At 35.6% G+C, this 22,983-nt stretch overlaps 2 protein-coding genes across 6 annotated transcripts; both read left to right on the top strand.

Annotated features, from left to right (window-relative positions):
- The first annotated feature begins 531 nt into the window (after positions 1–531).
- Positions 532–14,702, top strand: LOC117429065 (ras-related protein Rab-27A). 5 transcript variants are annotated; one of them, XM_058998737.1, is made up of 8 exons: positions 532–832; positions 5,284–5,395; positions 7,123–7,219; positions 9,525–9,697; positions 10,665–10,750; positions 11,095–11,198; positions 11,670–11,793; positions 12,699–14,702. In XM_058998737.1, the coding sequence occupies exons 4-8, from the start codon at positions 9,545–9,547 to the stop codon at positions 12,901–12,903; spliced, it is 672 nt and encodes a 223-aa protein (XP_058854720.1). In that variant the 5' UTR covers positions 532–832; positions 5,284–5,395; positions 7,123–7,219; positions 9,525–9,544; the 3' UTR covers positions 12,904–14,702. The 5 variants fall into 5 exon arrangements, with proteins under 5 accessions (XP_058854720.1, XP_033904104.1, XP_033904108.1 ...); XM_034048213.3 differs by having other exon boundaries at positions 5,244–5,395; XM_034048217.3 differs by lacking the exon at positions 5,284–5,395.
- Positions 14,703–16,519: 1,817 nt separating this feature from the next.
- On the top strand, positions 16,520–19,084 carry LOC117964281 (probable ribosome biogenesis protein RLP24). The gene is made up of 6 exons (XM_058998735.1): positions 16,520–16,687; positions 17,377–17,490; positions 17,586–17,658; positions 17,827–17,890; positions 18,391–18,476; positions 18,715–19,084. Exons 1-6 carry the CDS (start codon positions 16,607–16,609, stop codon positions 18,786–18,788), a joined length of 492 nt encoding a protein of 163 aa, XP_058854718.1. The 5' UTR covers positions 16,520–16,606; the 3' UTR covers positions 18,789–19,084.
- The last annotated feature ends 3,899 nt before the right edge of the window (positions 19,085–22,983 follow it).

Raw genomic sequence — 22,983 nt, 5'->3', positions numbered from 1 at the left:
AAATTGCACCTACTTCATAATATAATTATTCTCTACATAATGCTGAAAATTCCCAATAAAAAAGCAATGTATGCAGCTGTAATGAAGCACTCTGAAGAACCCTTAATATATCCATGTTTTGTTGCTGGTAAAAAAAAAAAAAAAAAAAGTACAGCATATCATTTGCCGCGCCATACTGTACTTGTAAACGATTGTTAAGCGTGATCAGGTGTTAAAGCTGCCAAGATGGTTCTAGAAAAGACATTCCACGGTGCAATTTATAAAATACTAACCAAAATAACATCTGCTTACATATATCAATTCTAAAAAATCCAAATGTAAAACTAAACTGTAAATGTATTTCATTCAATATAATTATATTGTATTATTCAAACATATTTACACATCACAACATTATATATGTATGTTTTTTTTATTTTTTTATTTAAGGTTAAAACAGTTATTATCTCACCTTACTATTTTTATTAACTGCCTCTTAAAATCTAAAAGAAGACCACGTTACGCACTGTGCAAAGCCTCTGTGGCTGCACTGCAGCATCGCCCAGTGGAGAGAGCGGTGTAGAAGCGAAGTGGCGAAGGAGAGGGAAGTGCATTTTTCTCACATATTCCACTTGCTTCAGCGAGGTAGCATCAGTTTGGTTGTGATACAGAAGGAGGAGTCGATATTACGGGAAGTGATGTTACATTGACGGAAAAGGGCAGGTTTAAATTGGTTACAACCCAAAAAGGACGGAAAATTGGTTAAGAAGAAAGTGTCAGAAGTGGTCAGAAAGCTGAACTGCGTTTTTCACGCCAGTAACAAGTAAAGAAGGACTATCATTTTCCGGTGTCGGTAAGTAAAATAGTACCATCCTTATATATACTAAAACTTAGATTAATTTAAGTAATTGTCGTTTTTTATCTGTTCATGTAATATAAATGTGCCTAGTTTAGCTGCACCTATTTGCGAAGTATTGAAACAGTAAACTACGGAGTTTCTGTACATCTTTTTTCACTACAGCTACATACTGGAATTGCGTGCATAAAAGTTAGAACTAGTGATCAAAAGCAAAACGAAGATCTTAACTGCCGCCACCAGTTCAACATTTAAAGCACATACTGAACACTTAAAAGAATGTTAGTTCCTTTCAACACATCGCCCTGATAAGCTATTTTGCGACTGTCCTTATATAGAGATAGGTTGGTACTGTATTTAATGAACTTCAGTAAACAACATACAGGATACAGTATCCTGTACAGATTTTGGTATGCGTTATGAATGTGTGAGTGACACTGCCTGTAATTATTTTAGCATGTGACTGCACTCATTATTGATGGAAGGTACTGTTCTTCCATATACAAAGTTTATATATCCTGTTACTTACTATATATTAGTGCCCCTTTGAAAAAAAGAAGCTCACTGTAGGTTCTTTGACTTTGAAGACTCTTAATCTAGACAATAGGTTATATATATATATATATATATATATATATATATATATATATATATATACCCAAATGTTCGTGTCCAGGGGTTACAGGGCATAAAATATAATAAATATATTAAATACTGGAAACTGTCAGGCCCATGGTCTGTTACAGAGATATTTATAATGCATTTGCTGTATGATAACCTAAAAATATTTCACCAGAACACCCACTAGGGTTTTTTTATGTTTGAATCCGTGGTAAAAACAAAACAGCTCTTCTGTTTTATTTTATCATTTGTTGTTGTAACTAATAAAGAAACAAACAGATGCATTCTTTTGCCTAGAACACTCAATTGAGCACACTTGTGGATATTAATACCGCCTAAGTTGGCCTAACCTCATTCGGCTGGATTTGTTATTTTGATGTTTATAGTCATTTTAATAAGTGAACAATAAATGACCAATATTGATGTACAGTTAAAGGGTGTCTGTATTGAGCGCTGCCTTTATTTAGATAATTAAACTAAAGCGGCTACAAATGTTCTGGGTGTAGCTCATGTTGGCACATATTTTCTGGCACTGAGCTTCTTGTCTGGATGTTTTATTTATATACTTGATAAGGGTGCTGTATTAACAAACTTGCTGACATGTATTGCAGATGCCATTGGTATACCTCTGTAAAATATGTAATGCTAATACTGAGAGAATGAATACCTAGACTTTAGAACTGTTTAACATCAGCATAGATGAAGGATGGTGTTTATCCGGAAACAAGTTACTGTCTAATCTCAGTAGATTTCCATCTGTAAGTGGCTAACATGTTCGCATTTAAAGTTGCTTTATATGCATACAGTGTAGATATTAGACAGATTTGATCTTAAAATTGATACATGGGAAATTAAGCCACCTGGGGTTTCCGTTGCTGTAACATGCCTACTCATTTGGCTTGGTTTCAGATGAGACATAAAGTAAGCGAAAGCGTGGGCTTAAATCTCTCCATTTCTCTGTGAATGGCCTAGGTAAACATATAGAAGTGTGTTATGGCACGCCTCTGGGCTCTTCCTAAAAAAAGTAGGACGGAGGGGAGTTTAATTGAGAACCATGAACTGTAGTGGCATGAAAAAGTTTATAGTTTGAAAAGCCATTTGATATTTTATAAAATGATTTGTTTGTAAAACCTTTCAAAGAAGATTCAACTCAAAACGTTCTTACTCCAAAGACAGGGCTCTACCACTATTCCTACAAATGTAATGTGACATTTTGATAATGTATGTTGTTAGTTATTTACCCTGCATTGGTATATGACTATAATAATATTTGGATCTGTACAAGCAAAACTACAGATAGGCTAATACTTTAGTGCTGCTGAAGTATGCAAGCATCCTGGAAAGGCTTCATATTTTCATAGTTATAGTCTAATTATACAGTTTTTTACCTAATATAGCTGACAGTTGATATGATCCTTACATTTTGTATGTATATCTATATTATATGATTCTCCCATCTACATTTTCTAGTAATATATATATATATATATATATATATATATATATATATATATATATATATATATATTTTTAAACCTCCATTCATATATCAGAAGCCTAGCGTCAGTGACCTTAACATAACACCTGCCCTAATATATTGCTTTCATGTTACCGTTATTCTTGATAAACTGACAATTCAGAATATTTATTGTATAGGGTTTAATACTGTTAGCTGGTGTATGTAACATTCTACCAAAAGAGGTGGTTAATGGGAAATTGATTGTGACATTTTCTGCTAGTTGTACAGGCGGTATTTCTGTTAGCAAGAAAACTGATGTGAATGCAGAAGTTAACTTTTTTTGAACAGCCTGCGTCAATCTGATAATGTAACTTTACTATTTTGAAGCACAAAGGCAAAATTGAATAATTTCTGAAAGGAATAAAACTATTCTAACCATTTAAAATGAGCCAGAAGGTGCTCACTGCAATAAGTGAACTGGAAGAATAAAGGCATATTTTCTTAGAGGGATTCAAAACACAGTTGTAACCATATAGAAGATTTATCTTCATATCCCCAGAGAAACCAAACTGCCACTATCTTCACACTTTACCCTGCATGTCTTGTTACAATATATAGGCTAGGTCTTCAGTACATAGTGATTGGTGGTGGATTGTGTGTGTCCCATGCTACCTCATTGTGAAGTTTAGGATTGCTACAGACCCTAATGGCTGTAAGGAGTCTTATTCTTTTGCCACGTCCCCTGTGGGTGTGAAGGTGTTGATTTATGTGGGGTTTGGAAACACCCAAATGTTGAGATTCCCCAGGAATGCTAACATTGGCCAACTCCTATTTTAATTCCACATTAAAATTGTTTGGCATAGTAGAGAGATTTTTTTAACCTGTAATCTTCTAAGATAAACATTTCTACCATGAGCAGTAATTTAAACAAATATGGAAAAAAAGTGCTAGAACCGTCCAACCGACAATGCCAGGCCAAATACTTAAAAAATAGAATTTCCTGTGAACATGATTTTAATGACAGAATATTCCTCTTGAAAATAACTGAATAAAAATGTTGTGTACAATAGATAAGTAATTAGATATAAATGATTGAAGTTGCACCTGCTTTACACAATCCAGGAATCCACGTAAAATGAGTCATTCTGGCCCTTTTAAGTAGAGTGGAAAATGTGCCTCTGTGGTTATGCTGGAATGTGTGGGGAGTGGGATACCCAGCTCACTAATCCAATACACAATCAAAGACAACAAGACTCAACAAGAAACGTGTACTTCTTGTGTACTGCAGAGTAATTCATTTCTACCAAATCAACATGTGTTTGGCATACCAAAGTAAATTGACATAATTGAGTCTCATTCATTTTAATAACTTTTTGGCCTCAATTTGTGTAAGCTGTAGTTACTAGCTATAATTAGTGCAGAAATATCCTCAACTCCTAAATCAAAGTACACATCCAGTGGATTGCAAAATGTCAGAAAGGACTTCAGCTGTCTTAGAACTCTACAGCTAGAGTGAGGATAATGCAGTTGAGTGTTTAATTCAACTTGTCTGAAAGTTTTCTGCACATTTTTGAGTAAACAGAGATTAAGCAACACTTAGCGGTTGTCAGAATATGTGAAATGTTAAACAGCTTCCATTGCCTTTTCTTTCTGTAACTTATTTATGTGTTAAGCCTGGGTCATTTAAACTGTAAAATCAAGACTTTGAAAGACCTTGTACGTGAAAAGAAAGTTTCAACGCTGTTTATCTGTTTTAAACTTGCATTTCATTGTGATAAAATCCTAAAGATGAAGAACCAATTGACATAAAAGTACATTGAGGATAGTGTGAAAAAACAATCGGTTAATAACCTGTAGTTTCTGACTTGCAGTCATTTTATGTTAACGATAATGCAGTGAACAGTATCTGCTTTAGTTTAACAGAACTAGGCACTGTCATTCTACAGACTCTTTGCTCAAGGCTTGTTCCACTGATAAGGGTAAGAAATGAGAATGTACGTTCACAAGAATGTACAGCATTTTCTTATGAGATATAGTGGCTTGGTAAAATAAAATACACAAAATGCTGTAAAGAAAAAAACCCAAAAAACTTGAAGTGTAGATATTGTGATTATATCATAGGAGACATGGTTGTTTAATTGGATACTTGGCTTTGTAAAATGTTACAGTCACCTGACCGATCAACGCTGCCACATGACGAACTGCTGATACTTATTAGATAAGGATATTGTGCATTTTGAGTTAAGTCCATGTGTGAGTGTTGCCTGGGAAAGAAGTAGTTTGGGTTGCTTTCCGTGATACTTCAGTGAAATACAAGTTTCTCAAAAGGTCAGACTGCTGCAAATTTATCCCACCCTGTTTCTTGAAGACAAGATGAGGAGCTGTTCTGTGGATGGATTAAAGGCTGAAGTTCACTTTGATGCATGACGGATCAAAATTTCTACACAGAATCAAAATCTGTTTTTCCTTGAAGCGTTAAGGTATGTTTATTAATAAGGTCAAACTTGTTAGGTGCAGTAAATGGTAAGTTGCATTATACAGTATCTGCAGTTTTTCGGTTACGTTTTGGGATTGGTTTGATCAACCTATACCCTGCTGGGATAAATCGCACCTGGATTTGAAGCGTTAAGGTATGTTTATTAATAAGGTCAAACTTGTTAGGTGCAGTAAATGGTAAGTTGCATTATACAGTATCTGCAGTTTTTCGGTTACGTTTTGGGATTGGTTTGATCAACCTATACCCTGCTGGGATAAATCACACCTGGATTTTATTAGAACATTTTACAGCACTGGAGAATCACCCTGTATTGCATCAACCACCTATATGTTCAATCAGGATTGCCCATAAAAATAGATGGTTGATGGAATCCAGGGGGATTTTTACCAGTGCTATAAAATGCTATAATCCAGGGGTGTCTTAACCAAGCCAGGGATAAATTGATCAAATCAGCCTGTGAGTATAAGGGGGTTACTTGGGGGGGGGGGGGGGGGGGGGGGGGGGGGTTGGGAATAAAAGGTATCTAGTGTCTTCATATCAACACAGATATTTATAGGTTCTGTTCAGACTTAATTATAGCATTCCATGCTCAAAGGAACCTGATAATAATGATATACCATTTCTTTTTTATATAAATCTAATAAAAACTAAATTATACTGCGACAAAATTAATATAAGACTTTGAATTAATATTCACTTTGTGTAGCTTATCGCTCCATGATTTGATCAAACTTTTTATTGGCTTTTATTGGCCTTGTGGTATAAATATGCAGCGATGGACAGTGTCTGTGAACATGTCCAGTCGTAATCATCAGGATGTAGCTGTTCTGAATAAGAATGGAAAAGACAGTGTCCTCTTCCTAGCTGCATGCAAAGTGTTGAGAGAAAGTGCATGCATTATGGCTTCAGCTGTTCAGCACTCCATTTCCTTAATCACTAGACATTACAAGTGCATGTTTGTTCACTGCAATGTAGTTTTAGATGCTTTAAAAACCTTCCTAGCATAAGCAAGGTCAGCAGTGGTTCAGAATGCAGTGAGAGCCACTCCTTTGTGACACGTAGGCTCGGAAAGCTGTGTGCTTACTACAGTCAGTGATGTTACAAGAGCTTGTGCAGATCGCACTAGTTTGGCTTTAATCCTGGGGATTTCCTACTGTTTGTTATCGTGGAGGTAAGACTGTTCAGACATTAGTATTGGAATAGTTCTAGGGATCAGTGTTCCAGATGTTGCTTTCCCATGATGTGTGCACGAGCAAGGTGTTCAGAAAGTTTAATTGAATAGTAGTACCAAGAAAGAAATATTAGCAAAAAGTCTGATTTCTTGTGAGAGCCTGCATTTTCTAAGTGCTCTTGAAGTTTTAGGCAAGCATTTAAAAATCAAATATTGAAAGAAAAGCAGATTTGATACAAAGCCTCTCAATATATGAGCAGCTAGTGAAGGGCTACATCTAACGGCAGATATATTGTTGCTCAGCATATTACATTGTGTTTTTTCTGCTGCTACTGTTGAAGATCCACAATTATTACTGGAAAGCAACTTAACTGTATTGTTATTTGCTAACGGATGTACTGAGTGAATAGCTGGGATGTTTTTTATATTCAGTTCTAGAATGCATCAGCTGTGGTTACAGTCAACAGCTGTCAACATTGATGATTAAGGATACGATTTTGGCACAGTGATTTTTTTTTTTTTTTTTGTACATTTCACAGGCAAGTTGCGGAAAAAAACCAAGAATTCACACCTTCCAGATAACAGTGGATCGATAACCTACAGCAGTTGCTTGTTCACTTCATTCACTGGGTGGAGGTGCGTTACTAAATATTTAGACAGGGAGGAAGTTAAACCTGGTGTGCAGTGTCATGAAGCTCTGTAATGAAAATATTAACATTTAAGGTTTGGTCAGAAAAGTGTCTTTGTGTGTGTGTGTGTGTGTGTGTGTGTGTGTGTGTGTCTCTCTCTCTCTCTCTCTCTCTCTCTCTCTCTATATATATATATATATATATATATATATATATATATATATATATATATATATATATATAATGAAAACCAGTGATTGGAAACCGGAGGAAAAACAGATTGAACTATTGCCCTAACATACTTACACCAGAGTCCTGCACGGGTCCGATTTTTATGACTCGCTTCCGACCCAGACCCGACCCAAACCTGCAACCTGCTGCAGCACCGTCTTCTTACCTGCGACCTGACCCAACCCACTTTAATAGCCCTCCAGCCCATATTTACTATATATATATATATATATACATAATTTTTTTTTGCTATCTGAACACTATTGAATAATGATCACACATTACTGTAGCCTTTTTCTGTCAGGCAAATTCTGTTTATTAATGGTCGGGAGGCACAGGTTAAATCATGTACAAATCCTAAACTATATGATGTGATTTCCTTGGCGTCGACTTTCTACATTTTTTTTTTAATCACAAACAGAAGAATTCCCTTGACACCTGCTCGCTAGTGTCACCAAATAAGTATGAGTCTGCTTCTGCTTGCAGGTTACATTTACATCTTCAAGCTCTGTTATAGTCTTGATTATTTGACTTCATTCACAGGTGGAGGTTTATTACCAAGTATTTCTAAAGGGGGGATGTTTTAACATATCAACTTTGTATATCGTTGGTGTTTAAAACCCAGTTGTAATTGAAAATATCAAGGTTTGGTCTCGTTTCAAATTTAGCATGTTATAACTGGCCACAATCCTTATGTAAATGTTGGGCTAATGAAGGCCTATACCTTCCTAAACACGCAATCAAGATTTGAAACTTTGCATTGACATTTTAGTCCAAGATATTCTTCCCTCATAGTCTGAATGTAACTCAGAGTGCACTGTGTTATTCAGAGTAATGGAAACTGAAAGTTATTGAAAGGCTACATTTTGATTAAACTTTGCATGGGTATGTGTTAGCGTTTGACTTGAGGGACATGACAGTGACATTAGTTTTCATTATACTGACAGGTATAATGTGTTATATCACTGGTTAGACCAACAGCTACAATAGAATAAGCAAAGTACACAGAAACTATACATCAATCAAAGTGGTAAAAACACTGTAGATGTGGTGATGTTTTTAATGTGACCCCTGAAATGTGTACATCTCTGGCTGGAGTGCTTTAGCAAGGTTGAGGATTACACGTTTAGGTAGAAGTTTTTATTATTTTTTTTTTTGGAAGATAAAATGGCAGTCTTTGTGGGCTCTGAGCGTTTGCAGAATTAGATACTACCACAGCTACGGCTGAACAGATTTATCTTGAATTCGACTTTCTTCCAGTTGTTAAGCTGCTTATGCTTGTGATGAGAGTTCAAAGAAGTGAAAAGAATGTTGATCTTTGTCTGGATATTTTCTCATGGGACAGTCATATGATGTGAAAGACATTTTCTTGTACAGTATGTTACATAGTCTTTCACAAGGATAAGTTGAGTTTGTATCCTGTAGGTTGTGGTTACTTTTGAAGCTAGGATTTGTTTATATGTTTAGTATACTGTAGAATACACTGCTATTTTGTAACATACCATCTATTCTGTTAGACAGGTAGTTCATGCAGCATCAACAAGGGTGTGAATTTACCATAAAATAATGAGGACCGGATATTCTTTTGATTTTAACACCAACATTTATGCCCTTTGGTTAGCTTGTAAAGTCTAAATACAGCACTAGAGTGCTTCTCCTGGGGTTCAATATGCTTGTTCTTATAGACATTTTAAAGAATCCAACATCCCTACTATGTTTTGCTTTGTGCTATGAGTTTCCAGTACTGTATTAATGTACATAGTCTAGCATTAACTAATTTGTGGATAGATAGTTTTAGCAGTAACATGTTAGCCCTACTCTCAAAAAAGTATTGCTATATTTTTTGTGTGGGAAAACTTAATTGTTAATTTATTAGGTCAAATGGAGTAAAGAAAAATGAGATGCACATACCATAAAACTACCTCCCCTGCTAAGTTTGAAATTCTATATTATTTCACAAACATAATAGATAGCCATCAGTTGGTCCCTGAATGCAACTTGAAATCAGAGGTGGGCATATCCACATTGACCAATGGACATGCTCATTATAATTAACAGTGATGTGTTTGCTTGTGTTGCAGGTCAGAGCGAAGTTTTCACTATGTCTGATGGGGACTATGATTACCTCATCAAATTCTTAGCTCTGGGAGACTCAGGAGTGGGAAAGACCAGCTTCTTGTACCAGTACACAGATGGAAAGTTCAGCTCCAAGTTTATCACAACTGTGGGCATAGACTTCAGAGAAAAAAGGGTGGTAAGTAAGCAGTTGTAATTTACAACACTGTCCTGTTTTAGTAGAGTTGGCCTGCTTGGGAATTGCTGCCATTTGATTAGGTTTGTCTCATGATGGGAGTGCTCCAGGGGGACGTGGCTTGGGTCACTTGAGGAGCTGCTTCTGGGTCCGGCGCGGCTACCTGAAGTGACCCTGTACTGGAAATAGTCACACACTATTGAACTTGAAAATCCTAAACTGGATCAGGTGTTTTTGAATTCTGTATGAAAGATGAGCAGGAACATCAGTACCAGAAATTGACCTCCGGAGGTTTGGAACACAGATCACAGGGTTTTAGTGCTTTTCTATTTTCTTAAATATCCTTCAGCCTGTTAATAATTTCTGTCTGTTGGTAGTTTTTGAGCAAGCAGACCTCGCAACTTTGTCTCCCCAACCTGTCAAGTTATTTAGAAAACTTAATCTACTGTGTCACTCACTCCCTTGCATTCTCCACTTCAGTGAATAAGAATGTTTTAAGTCCCAGTGGAAACATTTTCTGATTTGAAGAGCTAAAAACAGCAAGAAGAGATCAGATGACAATGTAATTGTCTTGAGTTTCTAAATTAGAATGGTTCCCTCTGTGCATTTTTCTGTCATGCTCCCACAAGAAGATTTTTAAGGTCGCTAAATGAAATGGCTTCCCCGATTTAAACAATCTCATTTTACTGCACTGAATTTTAACGCTGAGTCTACCACTCAGAAGCATAGAATGAAAGACACAAACCATAGAATAAATGACAAAAAGATCACAATCAGTCTCGCACCAAACACCGGAGAAACCTTAAACTGCGCCTGATCCAGTAATACATGTTAAACGTGCTTTTGAATTCAAACCTGCTGCTTTGGTGGCATAAAACAAAGGCAACATAAGCTTAATAGACTTCCACAGGGTTGTGAAAAAAAATGTTCTTGGAATTTTGAATTTAAGAGAAATCTTTTACTTCAATAGATGTATAAATCTTGTGGCCCAGAGGGGAATTCTGTCAGAGGGCAAAGAATACACATTCAGCTGTGGGACACGGCAGGACAGGAAAGGTGGGTTATTATTATTATTATTATTATTATTATTATTATTATTATTATTATTATTATTATTAACTAGCTGCCCCTAAGGCTGTGTCAGCCCCTTGGCCTTTGCCTTTCACCTTTGTTTGGCTCAGTAAATGAAGGGTTCTGCATTACAATTTTCTGCACTTTAGTTTGCTTCTGTGGGGAGTTTGATTTAAGTTTCTTTCAATATTCACCCTTTGAATACGAGTCTTCTCTGGTACATAGCGTCCCATTATTATTTGAAGATGCAAACTAGTTTCCACTGTCTGATTTAAGTGTGTTTTTTATATGTACTGCATACCGTATTGATGTTTTCTTCGTTCTCCTAGGTTTCGAAGTTTAACAACAGCGTTCTTCAGGGATTCCATGGGCTTTCTTTTGCTATTTGATCTCACAAATGAGCAAAGTTTCCTTAACGTCAGAAGCTGGATGAGTACGTTTTGGCATTCTTTTAAGTTCTTCAAAGTTTGTACTATAACAGTTATATGTCCTTAAACCTAAATACCTGGAGTCACTGTCTGTATACTAATGTAAATGGGGGTCTATATTAACGGTCTGAACAGCAGCCGATCAAAATAGTTTAAACTCTTAAAGATTCGTTCTTTTGCAGCACTTTTTCCATTGAATTTGAATTGTTTTCAATTATGTTATTAAGGAGGCCATTAAACCCCCATTGAGGGGAAGCCCCAGAAGGATATATGAACCAGTGACATTATTTGGATCTGCCACAGTTTAGATTATAAAAACAGACCCAAATAAATCTCAACTGAATGTATTTTTTGAAAAATCTTGTTTCATTAAATGTACAACTTTAAGAAATGGCAATACAGCCTGGATGGTAAGCAGGTGTCTATTTTACAATTAACACAGCAAATATTTATTACATTAATGCCTTTCTGTCTAGGTCAGTTACAGATGCATGCATATTGTGAAAACCCAGACATTGTTTTATGTGGCAACAAATGTGATCTGGACGACCAGAGAGCAGTGAAGGAAGAGGAAGCCAGGGAGCTTGCTGATAAATATGGGTATGCAGCCTCACATTGTATCTCTTGCCAAACTGTGTTCTAGTTTACTAAGAGGGAAGTTGCAAATGCCAGCAGACGCAGTGTTTGCATAAGCTCAAATGTTTGCAGCAGGTAACAATGCAAATAATCTGTCTATTTAAATGGTAGTTATAGACCTTCAGAAAGGGTGGAGTAACTGTTTCTTTTTCTCTTACCTTTTGTACAGTTTCATTCTTTTACAATACTAGTTTGATTAAGAGCTCTTGTTTGATTAAGAGCTCTAAATGAAAATAGCTTTTGTCATACAGTGATAAACCCATTGTTAAAGTGACATTGGGTGATTTCTGTGGTTCCCTGTTTGAATAGTTCTTTGTATTCGGCCATAAGAAACATAACTCTCGTCAATCCATATAGAGAAAATTGAGACTACAAAGAGGGTTGTTTCATTTTCAAACATTGTCTTTTTTTTAATAAAATGCTTGGTAGTGGATCCAGGGTAACTCCAGACGGTGATGGGAGCGTTTTCTATGCTATGCATGTACTGTTCTGTAAAGGCCACTCGAAAGATCTATCATTTTGGTTGATTAAGAGTGACTCATGTCAAAGTCAAGTACTTTGTTCCTCATCCTAAAATCTTAACGGTACCAGTCGATCAGAGCTCTTACTCAAACAGAGAACTAAACAAACATTGATGGTATTGGTATCTCTGTTTGTACTTGATTTGGCTTCTTAGAATTTCTATAAATTAGTATATTGACATTTTTTGATGACAACATTTTATCCTAATTGACATGATCGGATCTTGGGGGGGAAACCATTATGAGTACTGACTTCTAAATTATACAGGAAATGACACTCAAATTGCCAAGATAGAAATGACAGGATAGAGAATCCAGCTAATTTGTTACCTTTTTTTTTTTTTTTAGGATTCCTTACTTTGAAACGAGTGCAGCGAACGGGCACAATGTGAGCAAAGCAGTGGACTCTCTGCTGGATCTCATCATGAAGCGAATGGAGCGGTGCGTGGACAAATCGTGGATACCTGACGGGGTGGTGCGCTCCAATGGCCACGGCTCTACAGAGCAGCTCAGTGACAGCAAGGACAAAGACCAGGGCAAGTGCAGCTGTTAATCTGCGCCAGGAGGAGCACCCCAGGTTTCTGAGTAGTACAGCTGCAGTTGCCTTGACAAGGGGCATGACCTTTCTGTGTTATTGTAACAAAGCCCTCCATCAGAAGAGGTGGGGGTGAATGCTGAAGGAAATGGTTTGTCCAGACAGTTACATCTTGTGTAAGAGTATTTTGCCCCTTTTAACTCAGTTGTACTACCAGTAACCAGTAATAAAGTAACCAGGCACATGCTAGGTACTGTATGGGTCAGGAGAGGTGGCACTTACATGCGGATGCCATGATATTTAAAATATAAACTTTCTTGTATTCCAACAGGAAAACAGGGCAGAGTTAGTGCTAGCAAAGTTTCTTCAGTGCCGTGATACTGCCAGGTGTTCTTTTGGGACCGTTTCACTTCTTAATTGGATAGAAAGTGCTGTATACAGAACCTGTTGGTCCTGTTTCGGTGAGATGCAATTGTCCTAAATCTGATAATCATTACAGGAAATTAAATGGGTGATAGAATTATTTGCACATAAAATCTTTGATTCCAGTTAACCTGTGGGTGTACATTATGTTTATATATTTCTTTAGTATTCTTATTATGGTGGCGTTTTGGTGGATAGTTTTTTGCGTATGATTCTTCTGTCTATGTTCGTAAAAAAACAATCAATGTTATATATATATATATATATATATATAAGCTTGATTTCAATCTGTGTCTAAATCAATTGTATTGTATTTCTTTAGAACACTGGATTGTTCCCAAACACTCAATATAATGCCAAATATGTAAACCACATTCTATGTAATGAAAAGATTCCTCGTAATATTTTATTATTTATTAAAAATCATGTAGTAAACATTAAAACGATATTTGCATCTTTATTATCCACAGAAAAAGTATGAAAGTGTTGCTTGATTTTCATGTGTAATATGAGAGCAAACAACCCACACGCTTTTTGTTTTAAAATGGTATGGTGGCAGTCAGTTTAGTCTTCAGTAGCATTTGGTGCAAGTTAATATTTCATTTTTAAATTATTTTAATTCACTGGTGTAACAAGTGAACAACGTATAGCATATTTGATTTACATATAGATATACAATTGTAGTAACAAAGCTTCAATTACAATTTAAAATGCAGTATGTTTAAATGCTTAATATTTTCTGATCTGGATTTCTGATTTATTTCTAACCCCATATTTACAAAGACATGTCTGACTGCTTCTTCATTTAGTGGCCGTGATTAAAACAGTGAAAGATCCACTTTGCTATGATAAGAATAGGAATTATTAGGGTCAACATTGTGCTAAAAGTTCAGTGGATGTATGTATGTATATAAATATATTTTACTAGTGCTGTCTTGTTCTTTCACTATTTTGATTATTTCACGGTTAGGCCATGCTGATAGTAAAATGTACATTACTATACTGTATAATGACCCTTCACTTATTCACTGCCCTCAGTATTTTTTCTGCAAGTCTGATATAACGAGGGTTGGAAGATTTTACTATATACTGGGTTGGAAGATTCTGTGCAGATTTAAGCACTTTTTTAATTAATATTGTTAAAGGTAAGAGTTTTTAATTATTGATAAAAAAAAATACTGTTATCCATTAACATTATGTACTAAAACACTGATAATTTCTTTTTCCGTTTTAAAGAATGTTCCAATTGTAAAATCATTTAGATTTGATACTGAAAAATAAAAGAAATATGTATCTCTTCAGTATTGTTTGAATGTGTTTACAAGGCTGTCAAATTAAATATGGCATCACCTAACAGAAAAAAGAACCTTTATAATTAAAGAAAGTATACCTTTTATACTTGTGAGTTTCTTGTCTTGTACGTTATTGGAAGAATTCTTCAACCTGGTTGATTTTTAACACTTTTCAATAGAGCTGTTGTGTTAGTGTCTGTTTCCCTTGCACCGTGATTTTAAACTGGACTGGTGCTTGAAGCTGTGAGATGCTTATGCAGCACATCAGAAGGGTTTACTACAAAGGTTGCATTTGGTATAGAATATAATACAAAGTGAGAATATATTACAACACAGCAACTTTAGTGCATCCGACTCTTACTGTGCTTAACACATAAGAAAGCATCAGCATTAAAATAAGCCTGGGATGAAAGATGTTTAGAGGTTAGGAACAGATACCAAATCATTAAAAGATTCACAAGACCCTTCTGGGTTATTTAGGTAAAAATTGTATTGGGGGAAATGGGAGCCAAGTATTGGTGTGAATATGCTGAGACCTAATGAGCCCTTGAAGAGCTGTGGCAAGAGAAGTATTATGACAATCAAAGTAAAAAGGACCTGCAATAAAGGCTTTTGAACCCAGGCTGCTAGAACTTTTTAGCCCATTCTAATTGCTTCATCAAACATCCATTAGAAGCACCTTAATGGTCTGGTAACTACTGCAGCTTCATTCTCTTTAAAAGACAATAACGCACATGGTGCTAATTACCCAATAGCACTTCTCTCAGAATTCTAACAGAAGAATAATTACACTTTAAAACTCATGCATTAGGACTAAAACAAGTATCAGTACATTATAAGTATACTATACTGGATGCTGGGACAAGATGTTGACAATACAGCTACTACTACTGCCCTGGGGATGTAGTGGAGGAGGGCATGCAAATAATACATACTCTCTGTCTGTCTGTCACACTTGCATGTTATCTAGAGGACCACTTGTCAAATTGTGAAACAGTTTACAAAGGACATTATTCAGCACAAGTTATTGAGGGTATATGGAGGCTGCCTGTCTGACCTACATCTGAGTGTGACACAGGTTCACATATGTCTTGAGAGCCACTTACTCAGTTAGGATGAAACTTCTGTTTTTATGTGTGCATAGAGTGGCTGCAGATCACGTGATCTACTTTTTCATGTTCCTGATCGCTGGTGAGGGGTGAATCTCAAGGACAAGCTTGTTACTGAAGTAATGTGCAGCAAGGGTATATGGTTCACTTGGGCCTTCTCCACTGTTTTCATTTCACATCTTGTAGGTTTAAGCTGAGCTTAAGGCAAGGGTTGTATAATTTAACACCCCAGAGCGCAACACCCCAAGCTACAGGTATGTTAGTAACACACAGCACTTTTCACAATAACATCACAGGGGTTTGTAGCAAGAATCAGATGGTAACCTTTTACAGGACCTACAGCAACAGCACTCAAGTTGTAGTTTACAATAGCTTGGTCAAAGAGATGTTAGTACCTTGATAAGGATGTCATCAGAACCAATACTCACAGTATGTGGAATAATTAATGCATTCCTGGAATAACATATAATAACAAATAATACCCCTGAAATATTGATATTCCCACAACTTTAACTTCAAAGATAGTTTAAAGCAAAATCCAGTCATTCAGTCAGTTCTGTAAAATATTGTATACTATGAGGCATACAATATGAACATGTATTGTCTATAAACATATTTGGGGCTTAGTTCGCATTTAACATTAAGTATATAGAAATAGTTAAATAAATATATGGACTGTATTTTAGACAGTGTTATTAAAAGCCAAAATCAACCATGCACTTACTTCTGAGCAGTATGCAGCAGGTCCAGCAGGGGGCAGTGTCACAAAAACAACTACTGTACAGCACCCTTCTTCTCCGGAAGCCGAGCATTTCCACTTCCTTTAGTCAATCCTCCCAGCGAGGCTGTGGAGTTTAGTGTTTCAGATGGTGGTTTAGAGTCTCATATTTATGAAATATGCGTATTGAAAAATGTTATTTTTGCTCTGGGCCGGTCTACCCAGGGCATGGGATGATGTTTGTTCGAAATGACTGCAAGGTAAGAGGTCTTTTGAAGAGTAGTCTGTGTTCTTAGATTCAGGCCTTCACTAACAAAAATACGCCATGTGTTTGTTATGGAGAAGTGATTACACAGGGTAAGGTCCTGTAAGCGTTTTTAACATTATACGTGTCGTTTTGTAGGATACTTTTAAAATGTTTGTATTAAATATGTATTCTATACCTTTTGATGCTGTAAGTGTTGAATGTAACATGGTACTATTTTGTTATATCATTTATGTTTACATTCTATTCAGAATCGTATTGTCAAATAATTTTTTGCGAAAATAATTACGTAATTTTACTCGTTCTAACTAAACTTAGAGCAGTCTAGGCTACGTTTTCAAGTGTCTCTGTATTACGAGCTGAACTGTCAGTGAAAATTGGTTTAGTAGCACGAGAGTAGTTTAAGTAAACTGGTGTATTGTAGTAAAAAGACAACAGTGAATTATATTTACCTGAAAGTAAAACTTTATTAACAAGACCCGTTTTTGTATATCTGTGCTAAAAATGCTTGTGTGTTGGTGATAACTGTTTCAGCAACTCCAATAACGAAAGTACACAGACTGATGCTTTTGCAGCGTCATTTGATCTGTAGCAGTGCTGCCTGCAAGAACATCCGTAGACATTCAAAATGTATGTGCTGTTTTGCTTTGCAGAGATTTTACTTTAGTCTTTCTCTTGTTTAAGGTATTCAGGTTTTGCAAATCAAAATGCCACAAAAACTTCAAGAAGAAGCGCAATCCAAGGAAGGTCAGATGGACCAAGGCTTTCCGCAAATCTTCAGGCAAAGAATTGACTGTAGTAAGTCGGGTTCTGTTCATTACCTGCTGTCATTTACATGTTTGTAATAGACTGGGAGGTTGATGTGTGTGTGTGTGTGTTTTTGTTTCTTACAGGACAATTCATTTGAGTTTGAGAAGCGCAGAAACGAGCCCTTCAAGTACCAAAGGGAGTTGTGGAACAAGACGGGTAAGCATATTAAATGCATTCATCTTTATAGTGTTTATTATAGCACTTGAAAGAACTGAATAAGGCTGTCAAGCGCTATACATTGAACTGCTGTCTGTTGTCGCACACATTTTTTTCTGTGTCGAATCCATTTCAAATCCTAAAGTTTTTTTTCTTAACTTATTTTAGTGGAGTCTATTAAGAGAGTTGAAGAAATCAAACGGAAACGTCAGGCAAGGTTCATCATGAACAGGTGAGATATTGGCTTTTGTGTAATTGTGTATGCTGCTTGTGGAGAAAACAAAGTTGTTGCAGGTGAATATGTGTGTGTGTATATATATATATATATATATATATATATATATATATATATATATATATATATACACACACATTTTATAAAAATCAGAAATGGTACTTTTGTTATTCTCATGTATCTTAAAATGGTTACAATAAATGTTTATTTAAAAAAAAAAAAAAAAAAGTAAAAAAAATTCTCCTTCAGATCCCCTCAGGTTTACAGAGTTAATACACAACATGACATTGCTATATTATACTGAGGGTAAACACATATAAAAGGCCACCTGTGCAGTGCAATATTTTAAGTTGTTTTTGTGCTATAGGTTACCATTTTGAACATCTTGTGTTGTGTTCTTTATTTTGTGATAACTGTTTGTGTGATAAAGTAAACCTGTATGTTCTTGGCGTATGTATTCCCGTTTACTGTATTAATTTTGGATTTTACCCTTAAAGGCTAAAGAAGGGCAAGCAGCTGGAGAAGGAGGAAGCCATCAGCGAGGTCAAAAAGAATATCCATCTTATCCGGGCTCCTCATGCAGGTAAGAATCTGATTTATTCTTCTGGCTTGTTTAACCAAGGGGAAACTCACTTTCATATTAATCCACATCCCTGGTTGTTTTTAAAATGCATTCATGCTGTTGTCCTAATTAATCTGGAAGTAATTGGGTTAACATTTTCCTTTTGCTAATTAACATGTACTTTGTCAGTGCTGCAAATTAGCTATCTAAAATGTGTTATTGATGTGCTCTTATTTATTCATGTGATTTCTAAATACAGGCAAAGCAAAGATGATGGAGGACAAGATGGTTCAAAAATTACAAGAAGATGTGGAAATGGGAGGCGATCAGTAATACGGCACGTCCTACAGTGTTCCCTACAGGATATTTTCAGTTCTTCAGGACTTTGTTTTTTGGGCGGAGAGGATCATTTCCTGTACAAAAAATGTTGGCATACAAACTGCATCTAGAGAAATGTATGTCAAGCATTGCCAACACCCACATTTTTCATTAAATACAATATGAAGAGAGAAAAAATGTCATTGTTTTGTTACAAAATACAAATGGAAAGCATGTTCTAATAACAAACTTTAAAACATCCGTCTGAATATGTACCATCACTGATAATAAAAAACGCTTTTACTATAGAATACCATGTTTTTCTTTTATTGCATTTACAGTGTAAATTTTTTATTTAAAGCAATTTCAAATGTGAATGGCTTATAGGGCTGTGTTGGACTGAATTACAATTTTCCGAATTTGCTCTGATGAACCTTATGTTCTCTTTCCACTGTAAAATGGTCTGAGATCTCCATCATCTGCAAAGTGTCCTCTTCTGCTCTGTTTAGTTAGATTTAATCAGCAATAAGGTAGTGCCTATTCAATTCCTACAATTTAAACGCAACTGCATGTATACTGTAGGTAGCAGTGTGTGTCAACATCTACTATGGTGCTACATATACGAAGGGATGTAGTACAAGTGTAAAATCATTGTTTATTTTTAATCAAATGTGAAGTGATATCTCCTAAATTGACAAATGATCGGTGACAATATTGCACCAGAGCCATGTGTCCTTGACTGGGTGTGGAAGGAATTCACATAAAACCTGAAAAGATGTATGTATGAATAAGTATGAAAAATGTGTTTAATTACAAGCTGCTATCTAGAATTTCAGTGCAATATTAAATGGGAACATACTGCAGAGCAATTTTAAAAGCAGAACCTTTTATTAGAATTACTAAATGCAGTACATTAAGATTTAAAACATCATTTAAAACCTGTTTTCCATTAGCGTTTTACTGAAGGAAATCAGACTAATGTCTGTATAGGATGCTGCACAAACTACTGAGTTGATTAAAAATAATGATTTAATTAATAGGGTTTTCTCTTCTGTGGCAGTAGTTTAAGTTTTTTTTTTTAATTTCATTTTAAGCTGAATTGCCTTTGTTCAGAGTTTTGGGATTCTTTTCCAGCATGCTTTTGTTTACACTATTGAAGCAGGCATGCTTTATTATTAAATGTAATGTCTTGCAAAGAAATCAGTCATGTCAAGGCTGCACTTAAGCATCAAGTAAATTATTCTTTACCAGCAGATCGCAATATATTGTATTCCAAAGAAACATTATGGAAATGGGATTAGCTCTTTGCTCATTAATATGGTGGAGAACTTGGATTCCTTATTATGTTAATGTTAAAAAAATGCGTACTGCAGAAACAAAACATATTAATCTTGATTTTTGTTTACAGTGCAAGATTTATTTACTCTAATTCTACAAGTCTGAGTGTTATACATTGCCATCGACAATTATAATTTGGAAATTAAAAAAAGATGCATATGAGGTTGGGTAAGTAAACAAGGGATTGATTCTTGGGGAATTATACGGCCTACATGAAACAAGCAAGCAGTATACAGTTAAGGAGTTGAATTTTAGGATTTATGTATTTTTTTTTAAACAATGTGAACATAATTTAGATATTTTATTTAACATTTCCTAATCAAAGAAACTACAAAATGATATCGCAAAAGTTTACCGGAGGCCATAATAGTAGTACAGTATTTCATGTTAGATTTCAAAATGCCACATTTTTTTGTTAAGTACTTGGAAAACTACAAAGTGATATGTATTCAATATGTTAACATAACATTATTCAGCAGGTTTCATTCGATGAAGCAAAATTTGTTAATTCTATGGGGTGATGCAAAACTTTTCGCCAAAGCTGTAGAACAAAAAAAAAAAAAAAAACCTGTGAAGTCCCACAAAGCAATCCAAAATAAAAAGCGGAGTATTGTATGAGACTATCCAGACTGACTTTCATAATGGGAAGTCAAATTGCTTTGTTGTAAGGTTTCGTATCCTATACCTGTATATCCAGTAATGGTGGTGGTGGTAAATATTTGATTTACGGATGGCTTATGCTGCTCTCACACGACTTTAAAGGGCCCACAGATTGCATCAGGAACATGAGAGTTCAGAGCTTCTGCTTTTATTTTGCATCAAGGCTGTTTTACAGGAACCGAAGACCAAAGAGAAAAAGCTGTTTCAAGGAAACTGCCCCAGGTTTGCTTTATCAAAGTACAATAATGTTGCAGCAACCTGCTGTATGGCAAACGATTGCTATTGTGGAAATCATGTTTTCTGCTGCAGGGGTGAATGTCGAGAGTGTTGTTGTTACTAACAAATTACTGATGCATGTACTGTCAGTGCTGGCCTACATTCCTTCATGGTACTGCACTGTGAATGTGGCTGTCTGTTGAATATAAAGTGAAACATTCTTGTCTTCAGAATGTCAGGATTACATTTCTTAATCATGTAATGTTTTAGTGGCACGTAATGTAATTCATATGACATTTACTTTGACACCAAATATAACCTGCTGGTTGTTTTTTATATGGCAAATGGTTGTGTGCATAAAATTGAGAAGGCACTTGAAACTCTGTATTTGTTTTTACTGCATGAATTTAGTCGTTCATCATATTATTTTTATGTAAAACAATGGTACAGAATGTATAATATAGATTTTTTTTAAAAAAAATAAATCATTCAAATGAGACTGGTATATATACACAATGGAAATGGAAGAAAATTTGAGATGGTTGACATGTTTTATTGTTCAATGTTTTTAGAAATGGATGATTAAGGGTTACCTATAAAACCTGCTAGACTGTGGCTCTCCAGGACCAGGGTTGACCACTCCCTGCTGTAGAGGGTATGGGTAGAGGTAAGGGATTGGATATGGGTATGGGTGAGGGTATGGATTGGGTTACCTAGTCATGCTGCTGAGACAGAATCGTTTGGATCCTTTAAGAACCAACATGACAAAGTTTGAGATCAATCTACTTCTAGGAACCTGACGAGCTTAGATGTGTTAAAGGGCCTCCTCTAGTTCGTACATTTTCTTTTGTTCTTATATTCTAAATAGCCACAGCAACATCTACACCTGCATGAGTTGATGTGAAGCAGGCTTTGAGTGAAATTTGTACTATAAAGGAATTAATTTTAATCTAGCCTTCATAAGAACTCCCTTCATATACTTTTAAATCATTTGAGGGTAGTTCTGAGTATCAAATTGGCTTGTTGCTTCCCAATGCATTAAGGCATACATAATAAAACATGTTTCTGTTTTACACAATACGGCACTGACACAGAGAAAGTAATAGCTGATTGTGCTTGGGGAGAATGTGCATTTTCAAATATTTGTAACCAGCAGTTTGCAAATGATTTTCTCATCCCTTATATAGAAAGAGGAAATCGAAAGGTTATTAATCCCCGTCACTCACCTTGCATTTTAAAATGTAATGTAGAACTATAGAGCTTTCAAAAACATCCGGGTGAATCAATTCAAAATTGTAAATGAAGATGAATTTTGATTTCAGTGATAACTCATTAAACAGGTTTTGCTCAGCTGGAATGAATCGTTTAATTTGAAAGATAATTGGTACTGCAAGTCTGAATAGCACATATTGATCTATTATTCATATTGTAAACATTAAAGCAAGAAACCAAATACGTTAATGCATCTTATTATTAGGGCTTGAACATTTCAGCGTTTATTTTCCAAATCTCTACCTCCCTTTAAATGTTAATTAGTAGTTGTTAAGCAGTCTCTGCATCCTGATAGATGGACTTGCTGTCAATGTACACTCCGTACTGGGTAATGTATGCTGAAAAGAAAGTGGGGGTGCTGAAAGCCATTGAACAAACTGTAATGATGGAAGCCATGCTGCCACACCCCTAGCACCCCTAGTTCCAGCACCCCTGAAAACAACTGACATTGTTTTGTAAATAACAGCTTTTTCTGAGTTTAATTAGGAAACAGAATAAGTTTAAATGGACGTCATGTGATCAAAAGTAAAAACCGAAAACTTCAAGCCCTCTTTTTCATATTGTGTCACTATTTGTTTTGTTTGTAGATCAGATATTCTGCAGGGCAGAGGAGCAGAATTCTTATGCTTTAATCACTATATTTGTGCAATATTATGAATAATCCAAAGAGCAAGAATTAACCCAGTTATCACTGGTAGGTACGCACGCAAGAAATTAAACTAAA

The sequence above is a fragment of the Acipenser ruthenus genome, chromosome 24 (assembly GCF_902713425.1).
Source record: "Acipenser ruthenus chromosome 24, fAciRut3.2 maternal haplotype, whole genome shotgun sequence".
Classification (NCBI taxonomy): domain Eukaryota; kingdom Metazoa; phylum Chordata; class Actinopteri; order Acipenseriformes; family Acipenseridae; genus Acipenser; species Acipenser ruthenus.
This window is presented reverse-complemented; position numbering and strand designations above follow the sequence as displayed.

Excerpts from the sequence above, each read along its gene's own strand:
- LOC117964281 (XM_058998735.1), top strand. The coding sequence starts at position 16,607 with ATGCGTATTGAAAAATGTTATTTTTGCTCTGGGCCGGTCTACCCAGGG. Across the intron at positions 16,688-17,376 it reads TTGTTCGAAATGACTGCAAG|GTATTCAGGTTTTGCAAATC; the intron begins GTAAGAGGTCTT and ends CTCTTGTTTAAG. Across the intron at positions 18,477-18,714 it reads TATCCGGGCTCCTCATGCAG|GCAAAGCAAAGATGATGGAG; the intron begins GTAAGAATCTGA and ends TTCTAAATACAG.
- LOC117429065 (XM_034048216.3), top strand. The coding sequence starts at position 9,545 with ATGTCTGATGGGGACTATGATTACCTCATCAAATTCTTAGCTCTGGGA. Across the intron at positions 10,751-11,094 it reads GACACGGCAGGACAGGAAAG|GTTTCGAAGTTTAACAACAG; the intron begins GTGGGTTATTAT and ends TCGTTCTCCTAG. Across the intron at positions 11,794-12,698 it reads GAGCTTGCTGATAAATATGG|GATTCCTTACTTTGAAACGA; the intron begins GTATGCAGCCTC and ends TTTTTTTTTTAG.